The sequence below is a fragment of the Mauremys mutica genome, chromosome 9, assembly GCF_020497125.1.
Source record: "Mauremys mutica isolate MM-2020 ecotype Southern chromosome 9, ASM2049712v1, whole genome shotgun sequence".
Lineage (NCBI taxonomy): Eukaryota > Metazoa > Chordata > Testudines > Geoemydidae > Mauremys > Mauremys mutica.
Window position 1 is genome coordinate 28,924,883 of NC_059080.1, and position 18,207 is coordinate 28,943,089.

At 38.3% G+C, this 18,207-nt stretch overlaps 1 protein-coding gene across 1 annotated transcript in view; it reads right to left on the reverse strand.

Annotated features, from left to right (window-relative positions):
- Positions 1-3,010: 3,010 nt before the first annotated feature.
- The window catches only part of POF1B (POF1B actin binding protein), a 48,836-nt gene continuing 33,639 nt past the window's right edge, over positions 3,011-18,207 (reverse strand). Inside the window, exons 5-14 of the mRNA XM_045029019.1 lie at positions 18,083-18,110; positions 16,882-16,956; positions 14,624-14,716; positions 13,503-13,616; positions 12,340-12,492; positions 12,021-12,131; positions 10,148-10,276; positions 9,495-9,571; positions 7,678-7,792; positions 3,011-4,136 (exon numbers count right to left, since the gene is read on the reverse strand). Of these exons, the coding sequence (XP_044884954.1) occupies positions 7,684-7,792; positions 9,495-9,571; positions 10,148-10,276; positions 12,021-12,131; positions 12,340-12,492; positions 13,503-13,616; positions 14,624-14,716; positions 16,882-16,956; positions 18,083-18,110 (889 nt within the window). The 3' untranslated portion in view covers positions 3,011-4,136; positions 7,678-7,683. The remainder of the gene's footprint in view (positions 4,137-7,677; positions 7,793-9,494; positions 9,572-10,147; positions 10,277-12,020; positions 12,132-12,339; positions 12,493-13,502; positions 13,617-14,623; positions 14,717-16,881; positions 16,957-18,082; positions 18,111-18,207) is intronic.

The window sequence follows — 18,207 nt, forward strand, 5'->3', positions numbered from 1 at the left end:
CACTCTCTCTCTCTCTGTAGATGCAAATACATACCAGTATTTTATATCTAGAGATACACTGTGGATGTCTACAGTGCTAGATGTAGATAGAGATCGCTGGCTGTAGTTGGCTATCTATGGCTTCAGCAAGCTATATCTTTAGATAGTCATCGCTGGCTGTAGTTGGCTATCTATGGCTTCAGCAAGCTATATCTTTAGATAGTCATCTTTGTCTATGCCGATAGAGAGCTACGGATAGAGATGTTAGGTATAGATACATATAGATTATGGTTATATTGCTATGGCAATAGATATTTGTACATAACTATGTACAAAGATTTAGCTATAGATCTAGCAGATTGAGTTGTCAAATGATAACTCAAGGCACAAGGCATACTTTGTACAAAATTTATCATAGTCCTGTAAAAAAGGGTGAACATAAGGGTACAGACTGTCACAATGTGCTTATGTGACTTCTCTTTCCCCCCCCTCCCCCCAAATCTAAAGCATTCTTCCTTTACTTGTGCGCTGCCTGTTGAATTGCTTCCAAGGTAGTTGAGCCAGAGCGAGAGAAGACTAAGATGATGCCAGCAAAGATAGTTAGCCATACTTATTTTTAAAATGAAGTTATTTTCCCCTCCTGTTGACTCAAAGTAACTGTTTTTGTTTTTTAAACAAGAAGCCATTTTATTCAGGCTTTCATTTTACTAACCCTGTCGTACTGGCTGTTTTGCTTCACTTACTGTAAAAAAAACAGGAGACTGTTTTATGCCAGCAGAATTATGCCATGGCCATTAGGCAGACCCCATTTTGACAAACAATTCCCCACCTTTTCATGTGAATATCTTCTAGCATCACCACTTACTCTGTAAATTCCTTTACTTTGGCAGGGAAGGCATGTGAATGTCATATTTGCAATATAATTTGTAGAAAGCTATTTTGTCAGACATTTTTAATTAACTTAAAGACCCTATTTCTACAGGGAGAGTCTGCTTGGCCCCACAATTTCTTATGGCTAACATATGCATTAGATGTCAGAGTTTGACACCAGTGTCGGATCCTACTCCCCATTAAGATCAGTGACAGAATGCCCAGTGGGTTCAGAAGGGCAGAAACAAGCTCTAAATAGGAAAGTTGCTTTAGAATGAAGGAAATATTTGAGTTCTGGCAAACTAAAGCTTCAGTGTGCCTGAAGTTGCGATATCATAGGTAATGTCAATGGGCAGTTTGCTTGAGTAAGGATGGATGCATTAGTCCCTGCTGAACATTTGAATGGTCAAGTTTTGAAGTTGCCTTCAAAGTCTTTGAGAAATTTTTGCCGTACATGACAGTCTTTAGTTGTGTTTTGTGCCTTTGGGGTGGAGGGGGGATAGTAACTGTTTGATATTCTCAAAATTAAAAATATTGATCATTTCTTTGTGCTTACTCTGGTGGTGCAAAGAGCCATAAACCAGCAGCAGACTATAGAGCAAACATAGCTTTATGCTTGGCTCTCTCCCCTGAGTGCCCTTCAGCGTACTCTGCCTCCTCCCCTTAGATCCTGCATGGAGGATTTGGGGTTTAGTAACAGTGTGAAATAAAAATGTAGCATCAAGTAGCCTAGCCATTTAGATCAATCAATGTATCTAAAGAATTAAACAATAGGCATTAGATGTTTTCTAAAGCAGATGGACGCATGGCTGTAAGGTTTTGTTAACAGAAAATTAAACTTGCACACTATATTTTATTAATAGACAAAGAATGTTTATTTCCCAGTTATCATCACCCATAAGTCACAAGTGCTCTCACCAACATATATATTGACCATCTGTATGGATATAAAATGGACTCCAAGTGCCTATAACTAAATCCATCCACAGAAATATAGAAAAGGAAAACCTTTACAAAAGCAATTAAAAGCTAGCACCTATTTAAATATTGTAGATACCTTAATTCCTCTCCTCCCAGTATCATCTTATATATTTTTTTTTTCAAACCTCACCCCATTGCTTCAACTTACTTCTTTTTCTATTTAATCTCTTACACCAAAATCATTGGGACACATTCTGTGGTCCTGAATCAAATGGAAATTTTGCTCCATTAGCAACAGAATATAGCCCAAGCACTATTTTCATTCTACTTTTCCCAATATAAAAAAATGTATACACCACATTCTTGAAATTGATTTACAAGTAAATTTCAAGGATCTTAAACTATGCCTAGTACAGATAGTCTCAGCTGTTTTTCAGTTTATAAAGGTTCTGTCAAAAACCTATTCATATGATCTCTAATGCACTTTTTAAAACCTAGTTGCCTTACATTTAAAAGTTTACAAGATTATTGGGGGGGGATAGCTCAGTGGTTTGAGCATTGGCCTGCTAAACCCAGGGTTGTGAGTTCAATCCTTGAGGAGGCCACTTAGGGATCTGGGGCAAAAATTGGTCCTGCTAGTGAAGGCAGGGGGCTGGACTCAATGACCTTTTAAGGTCCCTTCCAGTTCTAGGAGATTGGTATATCTCCAATTATTACCTATTACCTTTAGATGTTGTTTTTCATAAAATGTATCTGCTAAATTAGTACGCATCACTGATGGCCCAGCACTGAGGAGCTGGATGGAGTTCCTCCCAAGTTAAAGCATTTTGGTTAGTTTATGCAGAGAAATTGTTAGAGAGGTATCTTTTACTTCTAGAATTTCTCATGCAGGTTTGAGATCATAATTTTTGTGTGTGCTTTTTTTTATGTAAACTTCACTGATTACATTTCCATTAGTTCTAGATACAGCCTGTGGCTTCACTTAGCATTTGATCTCAGTATGGACAGATGAGAAGAGAGAAGTGCAGGATTGGAACCAATGTAAGATCCGTGAAGTAATAAAGTACCGTATATACTCGTTCATAAGCTGAATTTTTTTAGTAAAGGGAAACACCAGAGCTGGGGGTCAGCTTATGAACCGGTATAGAGAGGGGGAGGTGGGACACAGCCCCTCCCTCCAACAGAGGGAGCAAGGAGAGGCAGCACAGCCAGCAGAGCCAGAAGGGAAGAGGCAGGGCCAGAGGCTTCTGGCCATGCTGCTCTCCCCCCAGCCTTCGAAGCAGCTGCAGCTCTGGGGCTCGCAGGCTGCAGCTGTGCTGCTTGGCCCTGCCCCCCAGAGCAGGCTGTGGCCATGCTGCCCGGTCCAGCCCGCTGGAATATGCTGCGGCCGCGCCACCCGGTCTGGCCTGCCAGAGCAGCTCCAGCCAGGTCAGAGACATCCTCCCCTGGCCCTCCCCAGATAAGGTGGGAAGGGATGGGAGGGGGAGTGTGTGGGGGTCCCGCGCTAGGGGTGGGGTCATGTAGGGGTGGTCACAGGAGTTACTCCCAGCTTCTCCCCCCCCCAAAAAATTTCCCCACCAGGTGCTGTCCTGGTAAGCAGCTGGTGTGCCAGGACACACTACTTAGTTTACCTCTGTGCCTGTGGACACTTGAGGTAAACAAACCATCTCGGACCACCAGCGGCTTATCCTGATGGCCCAGGAGCCAAAGTTTGCTGACCCCTGAATTATAGGGTTGGCTTATAAATGAACCAGCTTATGATCAAGTATATACGGTAACACTTTACAAGATTTTGTACAGTAGAAACTAGTACCGCTATTTTAAACACTTAAGTGTATCAAAATCATGAGTGCCCCCCCTTGCAAGAAATGCTGATGTGCTTACCACAGAGGTATATGTCAAACTTTACCATGTCATTTGTAATTGATGTAATTTTGCCTCTACCGTTTACAACTGTTATGACTATTATTCTTCACCGTGCATGCAGAGAAAAAGCCAACATGCAAACTAAATATAGGTGGGGTTTTGGGTCCTCTGCTTAGTAATGCAGCAAGACAGACAGAGGAATGGAAAATACCCCTTTACTCAATGTAGTCTGGAATGACTGAACATCATAATGCATGTTCTTCATCAGCTAGAAGTTAATTGCTTGCTTTGAGTAAGGCCAGCCATTGCTTTTCTCAAAGACACACAGTGGGAAATAATGGATTAACACATACACCTTAGACAGGGATTCAGGGGAAGGCCTGGTTCTAAATATTAGACTGAACCTTTTAATGATGAAAAACAGCAGCAGGTAAAGCAATGATAGTCATTTGGTATGAGCTCCTTTGAACAGATCCAGTGACAGTCCCAGCTGCTCATTCCTAAAAGAAATAAGCAGTTAGTTGAGTGGAAGTTATTCCTGTCACAAAACAAACATCACATTAGATTTCACATATGTACAAGTGTTTACAAATAAAAATCTATGCAAGGAACATGATTGTTTTTATATGATAGGTATCTGACTTTCCAGGGGACTCAGATACCAAAGCGAATAGCCTTAGTTCCCATTCAATGCCCCAGGTTTCAATATTCTGGTACTCGTGGTAGCATGCTACTCAACTGCTACTTATTTTGAAAAAATGCAATAATGAGCACATAGGTAACATTTTCAAAAGTACCTATTTCAGTGACAAAAACTTGCTTAAATACTGATAATTTTTTGTGGTAACAAAATCTGAAATACACTGCCTCATCTGTTGTTGCAGGAGCATTTGTGATGTTACAGTTGAAGCTGAAAATAAAACACTTCTAGTATAAACCTATATTGTTGTAGGTTTGTAACTTAAGTAAAATTTCTTTTCAACTGAAACCTGCTACAGTCGAACCTCAGCGTTATGAACACTTTGGGAAGGGCGTTAACTCTGAACAAAATGTTATGGACAGTCTCTCAAAAGTTTACAACTGAACACTGGCTTTATACAGCTTTAAAACTTTACCACGCAGAAGAAAAATGCTCCTCTCCCCACCCTTTTTTTTTTTTTTTAAGTAGTTTACATTTAACAGTACTGTATTTATTGGTCTCAGCTGCTGCTTGATTGCATACTTCCGGTTCCAAATGAGGTATGTGGTTAACTGGTCAGTTCGTAACTCTGAGGTTCTACTGTATAAAGATCTTGGGTGAAAACCTGGTGCTGTTGACTTAAGGGCTGAAATCCTGCTCTCATTAAAGTGTGGGAGGGATTTTTCATTTAGGGAGCTGTCCTGGTGTTTGCAGGAGATAAAAACTTAAAATTTCTCTCAGCTTATAGTACCGCCTCTCCCTTGCCTGTAGTGAAATAAACAACCATGTTTAACTTTCAAACAGGCTCCAACTCCCCCTTGTGATTTCTTTAAAAGTACAACTTTGCATACCCAGGCTTGAATTTAGTTGCATGCCCCTGTTACATCTGGATTTCATTTAGGCTTGATGATGACTGAATAAGTAAGAAAAACCTAGTCTTCCATTATTGCTTTCCCTTTTTAGAACTACTCCTCATTTTCTTCCCTCATTCAAATTTGCTTTTATGTCTAGGTACCATTGCAAACTCCGTCTCTACAAATTAACTTGTTAAATTTGTCCCACTTCCTGATTTCATCTTCACTGGCAACTCCTCTGGTCTTTCTGTTTTTGCTGCTCCTTCCATATTCAGTCTGAGTGTTACTAAAATTCCCTCTTGTTTAAACACCTGACTATACATTGATCATCTCTCACTTTGCAAAAGGTAAACTCAACCTATGTGGTCTCTCTGCAGGAGTGTTTTGGTGAGAAGGGTTAGAAACACTTTCACCCTGCCCACCTCAAAACATCAGACTCTTATCTTTCACTTCAAATTCAAGCTTCCTGCTCTTATCAATTAAAATAAAATTCTACACCTCTACTACCATCTTTCCCCTCTCAATCCTCTTTTACATCTCCTTGTACTCAGAACTGAGTTTACTCCTATGGTGTCCCCTACAGCAGAGGCTGCCTCCCAGTTCTCCCCTACCATGCTCTCCACTGTTTCCTTAAAAGCCACCAATCTTTCCTACCTGTCATGTGTTTGTTTCTTCAGTGAAAGGAACTGGTTTGTCTGTGTGAAGTGCCAGCTCAGTTTACAGTGCTGGGTGTATATTTATTATTTATATTCAGCGTTAAAGTACTGCTTCCCAGAAATCTGCATCTGCAAACTACTTGTCTCCAAAAGCAAGCCCTATGCACTGCTCTATCTATTGTAAAAGGGCCTTAAAACCAATGCTGATTCCAACTGGTGGAGGACTCCTCAGGCACTGTGTAAGGCTGGCTGCTGAGGATCCCCTCAGAAGGCCTGGAGATTATATGTACAGGAACTCCTCACTTAACGTTGTTTTGATGTTAAGTCACTGATCTATAAGGGAACATGCTCTTTTAAAGTTGTGAAGTGCTCCCTTCTAATGTCTTTGGCAGCCGCCTGTTTTGTACACTGCTTGCAGGAAGAGCAGCCAGTTGCAGCTAGCTGGTGGGTGGTTGGAACCAGGGAAGACCAGCAGCCACCCTATCAGCTCCCCACTCCCCTAAGTTCCCTGTGCAGCAGCTGTCCCTCCCCCCCACTGCCACGTGCTGCTCCTGCCCTCTGTCTTGGAGCTGCTCACAGAGACACCTGCTTCCTCTATGGGGGGAGGGGGAAAATGGGGGCTAATGTCAGGGTGTCTCCCCTTCCCCCCTGCTCCTGCACCCTGCTTACCCTATCTTCCATAGAGCAGGGGGATACACGATGAAGGGAGGGAGCTTCCAGGCAGTAGCTGCGGTCTCAGATCTCTGCAAGCTGATTTAATTAACAAGGCAGTGTACCTAAGCCTGGGGTCAGCTACTTAAAGGAGAAATGCACATTTTTTTCTCACACACAGGGTGTGCCTCTCCTGTCTGCCCTCCCTCCTTTCCTGCTGCCTTGTAGAGTGTTGTGAGGGCTTGAGGGCTCAGTCAATTGCTAGTTCATTTAGCAGTAAGGCATTCCCTGGGAACTATCCCACCCTCTGACTCCTCCACTTCAACCAAGCTTCACAATTATCATCACTGTGTACCAGTATTAAATTGTTTGTTTAAAACTTATTGTGTGTGTGTGTGTATGTATGTGTATAGTGTCTTTTGTCTGGTGAAAAAAAATTCCTTGGAACCTAACCCCCCTCATTTACATTAATTCTTATGGGGAAATTGGATTCGCTTAACATCGTTTCGCTTAAAGTTGCATTTTTCAGGAACATAACTACAATGTTAAGTGAGGAGTTCCTGTAGTTTGGAGGGGTGGAGGCTTTAGTTTACACTTACAGCAAGCAGAAATTCCAGGCAATGCTGTGGGGCAACCCTTAAGCTGTTTGTAACTGTCTCAATTATACCAGACTCCAGTGCAAAGGAGCAGCCCAGGCTTCAGAGGGCATAATGGTGGTTTGAAGCCACCAGCGTCCTTGGGCTTTGAGTTTTGTACAAGAGCCTCTTATTCACCCACCCTACTAGTTTATTGAGGGTGGTACATCCTATTAGAGATAACAGAAAATAGGGCACATTTTCAGTACTTCTTATGGTGCAATATCAATAAAAACTGTACCCCTTTCAAAAGCTAAAAGTAGAGTTGTAAGATATGAGATACAAGTAAAGTAAAGGCTATTTCTATTATTTTTCACTAACATGCATAGACCATTTTTAGAAATGTCACTGTACTTGTCTATTATGAAACATTCTCTAGGCTGTTCTTACTGACTCATTGCTCATTTTGCTACTTTATTTACTGAAATAGAAAAGAAGCCTCCAAAATAGGTTTTGTTGAATATTAAAAAACTTGCTTTTTTACAAGTCCATTTTTGGCTTCTTTAGAGTACTGAACCTGCACATCGACAACAAGAAATGGTATATAACTAACATGGATAGCTTACATGCTTCTACATTGCTTCAGTCTTCTCAATTACAATAGTCTCCGTTTGTCTAACTGGTGATGAAACCATGTAGTCATCAGACAGGAGACCAAGGATTGGATATTGGTTCATGTACCTGTATAAAAAGTTGTGCAAAACCGTAAGTGGAATACTGTATGTCTGTGTTAAGCTTTCTAAACACCTCTGTCCAAAGCAGTATCTTGCCTTGGAGGACCAAATTCTACCTTTCCCCCACAATACTCATTTCTAGATTAGTTATTGCACCCAAATTTGTTTAAAAAGAGTTAAGTAAATATCTAAAACATAGTTTTTAAAAGGCTTTAGTTAATTGGTTACCAACCAAAATTCTCTCTCTCCTCAAAGGCATCCACTTTAGAAGTGTTTCCACACGTATTTTTTTTTTTTTTTAAAGACAAACACTCATTACTAATTACAAACTATATGGCATGATTATGTCCAACACCCATTAATTAGCATTAAGGGATGCTCAAAGACACAGGCATACAGTTGCAGAGGCCAAAAAAATAAATAGCAACAATACAGACTGTTTAACTGTTTACTGTTCTTTTCACATGTGTGTTCCCAGCCTTGGCAAAACAGCTGTAACATAGCTCTCATGTTGTTTCTTAACCTTCGGATCTGTTTGCCAGGAGGTGTTTTATCTGAATCCACTCTGTTACCTTCCTTCTTGTTTCCTTAGAGCACTGCTATTAACTAAACATTCCCATAACCCAATATAGCCATACAGTATTCATAAATTAATACAGATCAGTCCCCATCCTTCACACTCCATACACAACCAAGGTATACTTCAAGATTAATAAATAAAATAAAATAAAAAAAGCAGTGAGGCCTTTAAAGTTTCTATTGTTACACAATTCGGAAGAGAGCCCAGCTCACTCAGGACATATCTACACTACAATCAAGTCAACCTGCCAATATGTTATGGCGACTTATTACCACGGTGGCTTATGTCCACACTACCCTCCTTCTGTCAGTGGTGTGCATCCTCACCAGGAACGCTTCCGCTGACTGAAGAGGGGCAGTGTCTGAGGCTAAGAGGCAGGGATTTCAGGTCCATGCAACTCCCTGCCAGGAGTGGGGGGAGGGAAGCCTCCTGGGGCTAGTTGTCTCTGGCAGGGAGATCCGCACCCGGACTCCTGTCAGTTGCTGTGCTCCCGATGGGGAGCAGCCCGGTTGGGGAGCCAGCTTTCTTGTGAATTTCACGGCTCCTAACTACACCAGCATAAGTCAAACGCCTATTGTGGAGGTGTAATGGGGCCCTTGCAGCTTATGTCAGTTTTTATACTACAGCCTTGCTCCTACTGATGCCTTATGTCAACCTCTGAAGAGCAAAATAGCAGTACATATTTTTTAGCCCTAAAGCAAGCAAATCTAAATCAGCATTCACATAAGGACGGAGGTTGCCATATTCATTCTGATAGTTTTCTGCCCATAAATACACACGTTTTGAATAAGAGGTGCAATAGGATAGATTTCTAACTAAGTCTTATAACACTGGCATTTCTCAGACATATACAACCTTCTAAGGTTTAGTTTATCAAGTGAGAGTCAGAGGAAGGAACACACTCATTTATCTTCACATCCTCCAAACACTTCATTAAAATGGTTAGTGGGACTATATAAAGCACATCCTCCAGACATTTTTCTGGAGTTTTTTCTAAACACTGTTATTAAATAAACATTTTAAAAGAGACTCTTGTAACCTGACATTTGCAGGCAACTGCTTCTGTGAAAACCAGTATAAAATGAAAATTAAAACACATTTTAAAAAATAAATTGTATTGCTACATTACTTTTTTGTGATGATAGACTTTGTTACACCTGTGGATTGATTGCATGATAATCTTTCTTGCTTCAACCTGAAGAGTTCCTAGGGAAACCAAAAATAAAAATGGTAATTCTGAACTCTTCACTAAATGTTAACAAGAAAATACTTAAGGTTAAACACAATGGAATAAAGTTTGTTATTCCAATAGACTGGGTCAGAGAAAGGCCTACAGGCTCCACCTAACAGTCAATGCTATTACTAGGGGCTGGGCAAAAACATACTCCTGTTTCAGGAGACACAAAGGTTGAACAAGTGGCAGAATTCTCCTCTCTATGAAGCATGCTCATAGATTCCACTGGCATCCACTTAGCATGGAAGAAAGGAAGGGGCAGCTGTTGATAAGTATTAAAGATTCTTACAGAGGAATTTTATAGTTATAGATGGAAGAAGTGTCCTACAAACCAAAGCCTTATAATTTACATGTAGCAGAGCAATTAAAGGAAACAGCACTACTGATCTCTTATCTTGGCAGATCTTCTCTACCCCACCCGCTCTCTATCTTCCACCTTAAATTCTAATGATTTACACAGTTAAAATTTGAATTTTCTTATGATCTGCAACAGGGTAAGAGTTATAATAGACTTTATAAAACTGCGGGACAAATGAACACTCTCTTACCTCTTGCTGCTGTTTAATAAAAGTCTCCTTCTCTTCTAACATTGAAGTTAGTTCATGCAGCCTCATCTGGAAGTCACTGTTACTTCCATCTCGTCTTGAAATATCCTGCTGGAACTGGTTTACCTGGGACTTTAAAAAACAATAGTTATACACATGCTAAGGAATCTAAGGAAAAGAACTGCTCTAAGTCTACATATCTTAAATAAAGCTGACCCGCAATAAACAAACAATGGAGTTGTGCCCTTTTTTTTTCTTTTGCTGCTTTGTGTTTCAGAAATATCTGAATTTTAATGTTTTATTTATTTTGATTGGGGGGGCAGGGGGAAGAAAAGAAAAGGAGGAAGTTCAAGTTTTTCTATGCTGTTTTTTTCTGAAAGATGCTACAGGCAACTGGAGAACCAGAAGAATTTGGATAATTAAACTTGATTGACAGGAGAAGCCGATTTTATTCATATCTTTAAAACTGTTTGGTTTGTTTTTAGTTAACACCCATTTCTCTCACACACCTGTACAGGAGAAAAGATGGCTTAGAAGACGCCGTTGGGGATCTAACTTTTAACTGTCAAAACTGTGGAACGCGAAACTTGAATTACTGATATTATGGGGTTTGTTTGTTTTTTTTAAAGGAAAAGGTTTTAAAAAAAAAAAGCTTTTCAGGGCTTTTTAATACATAATGAACCAAAAAGTCCAACGTTTTCCTCCTTTGCTGGTCACCTTTAAATTACAATTAAGCTAATTTTATCCCGTTTGTGGATTTTTTTTTAATGCACTACTTCTCCCATGTTTTGCTGCTCTTTGTTTTCTGTTACTTTATAATTATTTAAGATTTGTATTATGGTAGTGTCTAGAAGCCTAGATAACAATCATGACCCTGAATATATGAATACAGAAAGTATGGTCCTCTGTCTGTGTGACTAGTCCTGGACATGAATCTGAAAATGAAGGATTTTTCCATCAAGTAATAAAAGGATAATACACTTAAAAATCCAAATTTTATTTAAAAGTTTTATATCTGCTATTGGTACAATACCTTGGAGTACTCTAACAGAAAGAAATAAAAGGGAAAAAAGATTTGTATTTCCAGTTTGTGCACTTGGTACATTTGTCAGCGCTTTAGATGTCATCCCCTTATGTTCATGTGGATTCTGACACAGCAAGAAACTACACTAAAATAACCAGATTAATATAAAAAAAATGTTCAGGGAGACCCAAGAATAGGTCAACTTCAATTAAATGATTTTAGCTCCTTTTGGGTGCAATGGAGTGGTTCCCAATTAACACTATTACTTTAGTAGTTCATTGGTGCTTTTATTTTGTTTGGTACCAGTAGGTTTATGAAACTCAGCATGCTCTGGTAAATTCTTTTGGCTATCAATTATAGCACAAGTTGGAATAATCTCTAGGCAGGCCAAATATAAATACAGTACCCTTGGTGCAACAGAGGTTTTATAGGTACAATTTAAATCAGGATCTGTCTTATTTTTGAAAGCTGCCATTCTGGTTAGTTTTTGCACTCCCTCAGGATACGTGAATCTTTTGTTTATGCTCAACTCACAAGTCTCTAATGTGTACTAAAAATGCCAACCCAGTTTGGAGTCAGAAAAGATTCTGTAAAATCTGCTTCTGGAGAGTGGATTTTTAGTTATAAACCAAACACGAAGTGAATAATAAGGCCAGGATTTCAATGGATACAAAACAGAGACCACTATCTCTAATTTCAAACCACAAAATACCTGAAGTATGTATAGTTGGTTCGTATAAGCTTTTTCCATTTTGTAATTTTGAAAATGGAAACTGCCACTTTCCTATATCCATGCTTTGCTCAGAAATCCATATAAAATTATGAATGTATGTTATAAGATAACCAACATACCCTAAGATTGCGGATCTCTCTATCTTTATCCTCTCTCAGGTTGTTAATCATCTCCACGTAACGACTAGAGAGCTCATCTGTGTTGGTTTGTATCACTGGATTAGAACAGGTCTATGCAAAACAAAATTATAGCACTCTTAATTATTATACAGTTTAATACAGTTATAAGGATATAAAGTATGTTTCATCAGATGAGAAAACAAGTTTTCTCTGTATTATCTTTACAGGTCCACCTTCCTGATGCCCTATGAATTCTAAATCTAGTGCAGCCGGATTTATGAGTGAAAAAATATTGACAGGAAAATAAAAAACCCATTACCTGCATTCTCAGGTTCTGAATCTCTTGTTCCAAGGCACGCTTGCAGTATTCCAGTTCTTTTAACCGACAGTCCTTCTCTCCCTCAGCATACCGGAGAGAGATGATCTGTTCCTCCAATGAACGACATTTTGAAGCACTGTCTCTGAGTCCTTGCTATGAAAGCAGCAGACGAAAAATTCTTAGATATGGTCAGTGAGGATTGTCTGTGAGCAAAACTCAGTTTTGGGTATACAGTTACTTATGGGGAGTCATTTTTTAACTTATTGTCCTACATAACTTTATTCATAGCTGATTCACATCAGCTGGAGAGCTGGATGTGGGGAAATGCTGCACATATTTAACTTTTGTTAAATTAATGGGAATTAAAGGCCTCCTCCGTGCGCCAGGTCTTTAAACGGTATCCAGTGTCGGTGTAAGCATGTGTGGAAAGAGGTTGGGCATTCTAGGAGGTAGGCCAAATTCACTCTAGAAGAAGCTATGAAACTTAGCACTGGATTTTTCAAGCGAGGAAGTTCTTCAAATCACTAGTTTTGGACAAAATTCCCTACCCCCAAAAGACTACCCAATGTTTATTTGATATAGTGGGCTAAATTCTTAATTGGCTTTCACAGGCGGACAACAACTTCAATTGTACATGGAGCTTTACTAAAAAAATTGTAAACAAATCACTAGCAGACTCAACGTATTGCTTCTGCTAGAATGGCTATGAATTATGATATTTTTGGCAATTACCATATCCTACACAGAACACATTTCCAGATCTCATTCACATGCAACTGACAGCTACAAATTTTTTAAACACACACAAATATATTTTTAAAAATCAAAGTAGAAAAAATAATTTGGATCCATATTAAGGCTCCATAACATGGGCAGCGCAGCATGTGGGGCTTTAGGATAAATGAGAATTGGACCCTTTATTTTCCTAGCCAGAATCCTATGTGTTAGATGCCTGAACATCTCCAGTAACAGTGCTGTATAAAGTTGTTCAGAACAACACATTCACATGTTACAGAGAATGCTGATCTCTAACATCTCCTTTTTGTTGGAAGCTGTTATACCAAGAATAGATTTGTGAAAGTTGTTCATAGAGCTCAATATTTATTCTAAGTGTGAATTCTTGGGGGATAGTAAATTTGTTCAAAATAAATATATGAATGTACCTGCTGTTGGCGATTATTCTCTCTCACAGATGCCAACAGTGTTTCATACTCCTTCACCTGAGATTCTTTAAAAGCCAGATCTTTCTCTAGTAACATCTTGTCAGTTTCCAATTTCTATGAGACAAAAGTACTTGTTATGAATAGCTTCTATAATTTGTCAGTATAAATAAGAAAATGATCCCCTTATTTTTAAAAGAAATAGATGAATTAAAATAATTTATCAGCTCATCATAAAGTCAAACTAAATGAAACAAAACCCCAAAATGTGTACTTAATTCTAAATCTGTTTTGTTGGATATACTTTCAATACTATTCTTGATTTGTTTGCTCTGTTACAATACTGCACACTTAGCCCAAAGTGTCCATGGTTACATTATTTTCTATATAGATTCTCATCTCATGATAGTAATGCATTAAACAACATGACTAACATCTGTCACATTTGTTTTCTCATCCTTCCCCTAGGGGGAGAAGTGTGCACAGTGGAGTGTTTTGGGTTTTTTTAATACATGTTAGAGAAGGCAAGATCAAAGAAATGCACCTTTCACTTAGAATGGAAGGTGGTGAGGTTTGAGATGTCCTTTGTTCCTTTTGAAGTTCATTCCTTGGTCTTTGGCCAGCCCCTGGGAAAGCTCTGGCTCCTGTCTCATTCTGTTCAACAGAATACTTTGGGTTCTGTTTTTTGTATTTCTGTTCTGTATAATTTTACATGTGGTCAAGTTAAGCACCATCAAGTAAGGGTAGATATAAATCCTCCACAATATTTATAGGTTTATTATTTTGCTGTCCTGTCTTCCTATGCTATTCACATCATCCTGATATCAGAGTATCCTTCATCAAAACAGGCAATTACCTATACAGCTAATTATTAAGGGAAAGTCATCATGCAACAGTGGTAACTGCAGTGGAGTTTGCTGCTGGGACAAGATACTAGTCTAGTCTAAATTTTTCTTTATGGACTAAAGCTGATTCTTGCAAATACTTCAAACAATGTAATGTAACAAACTCAGATCTGTGTTATGCAGGAGGTCAGACTAGATGATCATAATGGTCCCTTCTGGCCTTCAAATCAACCAACCAAAGAGATTAGGCAATGGAATCCAAATTTTGCAATGACCTACCCCTAAGTCATCTTGTAGATGGCAAAGCTCCTCGCGCAAACTGCCAAAAGTGGAAAGTACAAGTCGCAGTGATTTATCGGATGTCACTCTCATCTAGAAAAAAGAAAAGGATTGGTTTCAGCTTCTTTGTGGGATATAATCTTTGACAATAACTAAAAACAACAAGAATAGTAAAACTGATTGTCTCTAGTTTAACAGTATGGGATTTATTGCAAATCTGTTTAGAGACACGTGTTAGATAATTGCAAACTTGGAAATTACATTACTCTGCAGGTAACTAAATCTAGAAAACAGATTTGTAAGAGCTGCTAATGTCACTAGTACTTTGAAATCTGAATTCATGTCTACAAGGATGAGACTTTTTCATTCACTAAAAACAAACACTATCTGTCAGTTACACAAAATTATTTAGATTATTGCCTCAATACTGGACAAAATAAACATTCCAACTAAAAAAGAACAAGAGAAATAAAGAAGAGTTTCATATATGCACACAGTGGGAAGGGAAAAATAACACTGATATTTCCAATTTTCAGCTGTATGGTGAATTTAGAGCATTCAGAATTAGAGCAATTACAAAAAAAAAACAACACATTAGTCATCACTCTTGGGAAAGCACACACCAGTGATTCATCTTCTTTGAGATATGCCGAACTAAGCTTTCACCCCAAGGACAAAAACCATTAGATAAAAACACCAGCTCCTCCCTTTAGTGTGGAAAAGCAAAACAGATTTAAAAGGAGTCAGCTATATGTAAAAAGAGACGCAGTAGTGCTTAGTAATGCCATATTGGTGGTGGTCTTTTTTAATTGTTAATACACTCAAGTGGCAGTGCTCTGGGCCTGTTCATATTAAAACTATATGTTATTGCAATATCTCATGGTGCAACAAGTCTGTTTTAAAGTTATGGTGAAGAGTCAAATTGTTTTCCTTGAAAGGATACAAAAACCGCTCTAGTTACTGGTAGGATCAATGACTCTTGGGATTATCACTGAAGGCTTGGTATTTATATAGTAAAAATTGTAATCTGGTCTTTTTCATGTCTGGATCAAAATGGATCATGTTTCCCTGTCTACTTTATTTTTCTTATTAATACACAGCACTTTTGAAAGCTGCTTTCACAGGATTCCCAACATCTCTTCTTAGTTCAAATTAATAAAAAAGTGTTTTGTAACACGTAAGATTAATGCTAGTAATTTTAATGGAAAGAAATACCTTTGTGTAAAATAAAAATCAGGATGGGCTGTTATTTTGACTACAGTTATCAAAATAGTATTTAAAGTAGCATCCACGAGCACATGGTACCTCCCACATTACTCCACCTGCTGCCCCTGCAGCAGCTATCACTAGAAGGGGGCTTCAAACATAACATTTATACTACAATTCCTCAGCAATGCCACGTGAATTAAGCTGGAATTCTAGTTCTGACCGAGCACATTTCACAACAGTGGCCAGAAAAGCATACTACTAAAATGTATAAAGGATGGGAAAGAAAATACTGAGAATATTACGCCATTACGTAAAGATACTAAGCCTTCATTTGGAACCTTGAGTTCTTTTTCTGATAACCGCATATCCAGAAACATCTGGCTAAAGGGATCCAAACATGAGTGACAAAAGGAGAGACTGGGACTGTTAGAAGAGATTACTAAGAGAGAACATGATAGAGGTATACAAAAAAGTGAGGCACACTTTATATTAAGATTCACTTACAAATGGTTTATAAAGTGTTATTAATAAATGTCATAAGCATGAGTAGTACATGTTATAGATTGTCATCAGATGATGTTATAGGTGGTTACAAAACATGATTGTAAGCAATCAATAAGATCTACTGAACTATAACAATTAACAATTTAATAAAATATCTACTAATCACTTCTTAATATAAAAGTATGACCAAATAAGGAAAAGTACAGACAAGGTAATCCAGATGCTCCTATTTAATCCATCCTCATAAGGCAAGGAGACTTCCAATGAAACTGAAAGGCAAGAGATTTAAAAACGGATAAGAGGAAATGTGAATAGTGTAAAAAAAGCAATTAGTCTGTGGAAATGACTGCCACAAGACAGCAAGGCCAAACCCTTAGGAGGATTCAAAAACGGATTAGATGTTTATAGGAATAACATTCATAGTTACATTAGATAGAATAAAAATGTGTAAGACATCTGTGCTTCCAGGTGTAAGGCAAACACTAACTGCCTCAAATTAACTATGTTTTTTGTAGATTTGCAAGTAATATTTTCCATTTGCATACCTGCAGGAGATAGCGAATTTGCTGCTTTGTCAACTCTGATAGTCCTTTGGGAATCAAACCTTCAATATCTTCTGCCTAATAATGAAGATAGAAAAACAAACCAATTTGTTGGCTTTGACATCTTAAATAAGAATTCTTCCTGTATACCACAATAGGATCTCTTTATTAAATTACTCTACTGCTTGGAAAACACGAGAAAGACAGAAAACTCTGAGAAATGGCATGCACACAGATCAGGTTATATCCAGAAAACTTCCAAAATTTATATCTTATATTGTATATAAAGCTAATTTAGATGGAGACACATTAGTTTGAAGCATATTTATTTTTTGCTGATGAATAAGCAGAAAGTGTGTCAATTTTAAAATGTGTATTATTTTAGAAATAAACAATTATTTTCCTATTCTGAAGAAATAAAAGTTACACTGAGTTGCAGCTACACTAGCGTGTGATGTGATCTGATCAAATCAAATCATATGCTAAGTATGTAAAGACTTGGTCAGTAAGTCGATGGAGACTAGAATGACCTACATGCTGCAGGACATGCTATACCTGATTTAGTAAGTGTCACTCTTTCCACCAAGTTAGTACTGAACTACAATTTCTGCCCGTGATCCACTTGGCCAAATTCCAACAGAATCATAGCAGTTAAAGATTGTAACTCACTAATCTGTCTGTTTGCATTTGTCAATCTAAATTCACTTTAAGTTTCATTTGGAGACAATATTATACTTCACTTCCTGTGGAGAATGGCTGTGCAATGTTGTTAAAACCAGCTGCTGCATTTGTGGGAGGGTGAAAGTGATATATGATTAAGTAGTTACAGTAGGAAGCTTTTTAAGTGACACACATCTTATCCAAGTTTTTACATATCTTGTCAGTTTTACAGGCAAACACGCAGGAAAAAAGTTTTAATGTTTGCCCCTCACAAGCTACTAAATAACGGTACAAATTATTTAAATGTACATGTTTAAAAACATCATATTTAAAACTATATTGCTATAGATATATTTAAGAATCCTACTGTTTACTAGAGTGCACAACTATCAAAGATTGTCCTCCTGACATTACAGATTGGGCTAGATCCTCAGCTGGGGTAAACTGGCATAATTTCATGGAGTTCAAAACTGAGAATCTGCCCCATTGTTATTACCAACAAATAGTTAGTGACCATTTGGACTGGATTGCTCCAAGTGCTTACTTGACTTGTAGATTCATTGTCCTGTGTCCTGTAAAACACACACACAAAAATGACAGATTAACAGCATGTCTCTTGCTGATCTGAAAGGAATGAAAAAAACCACCCAACCCTGAGAAGAAATACGG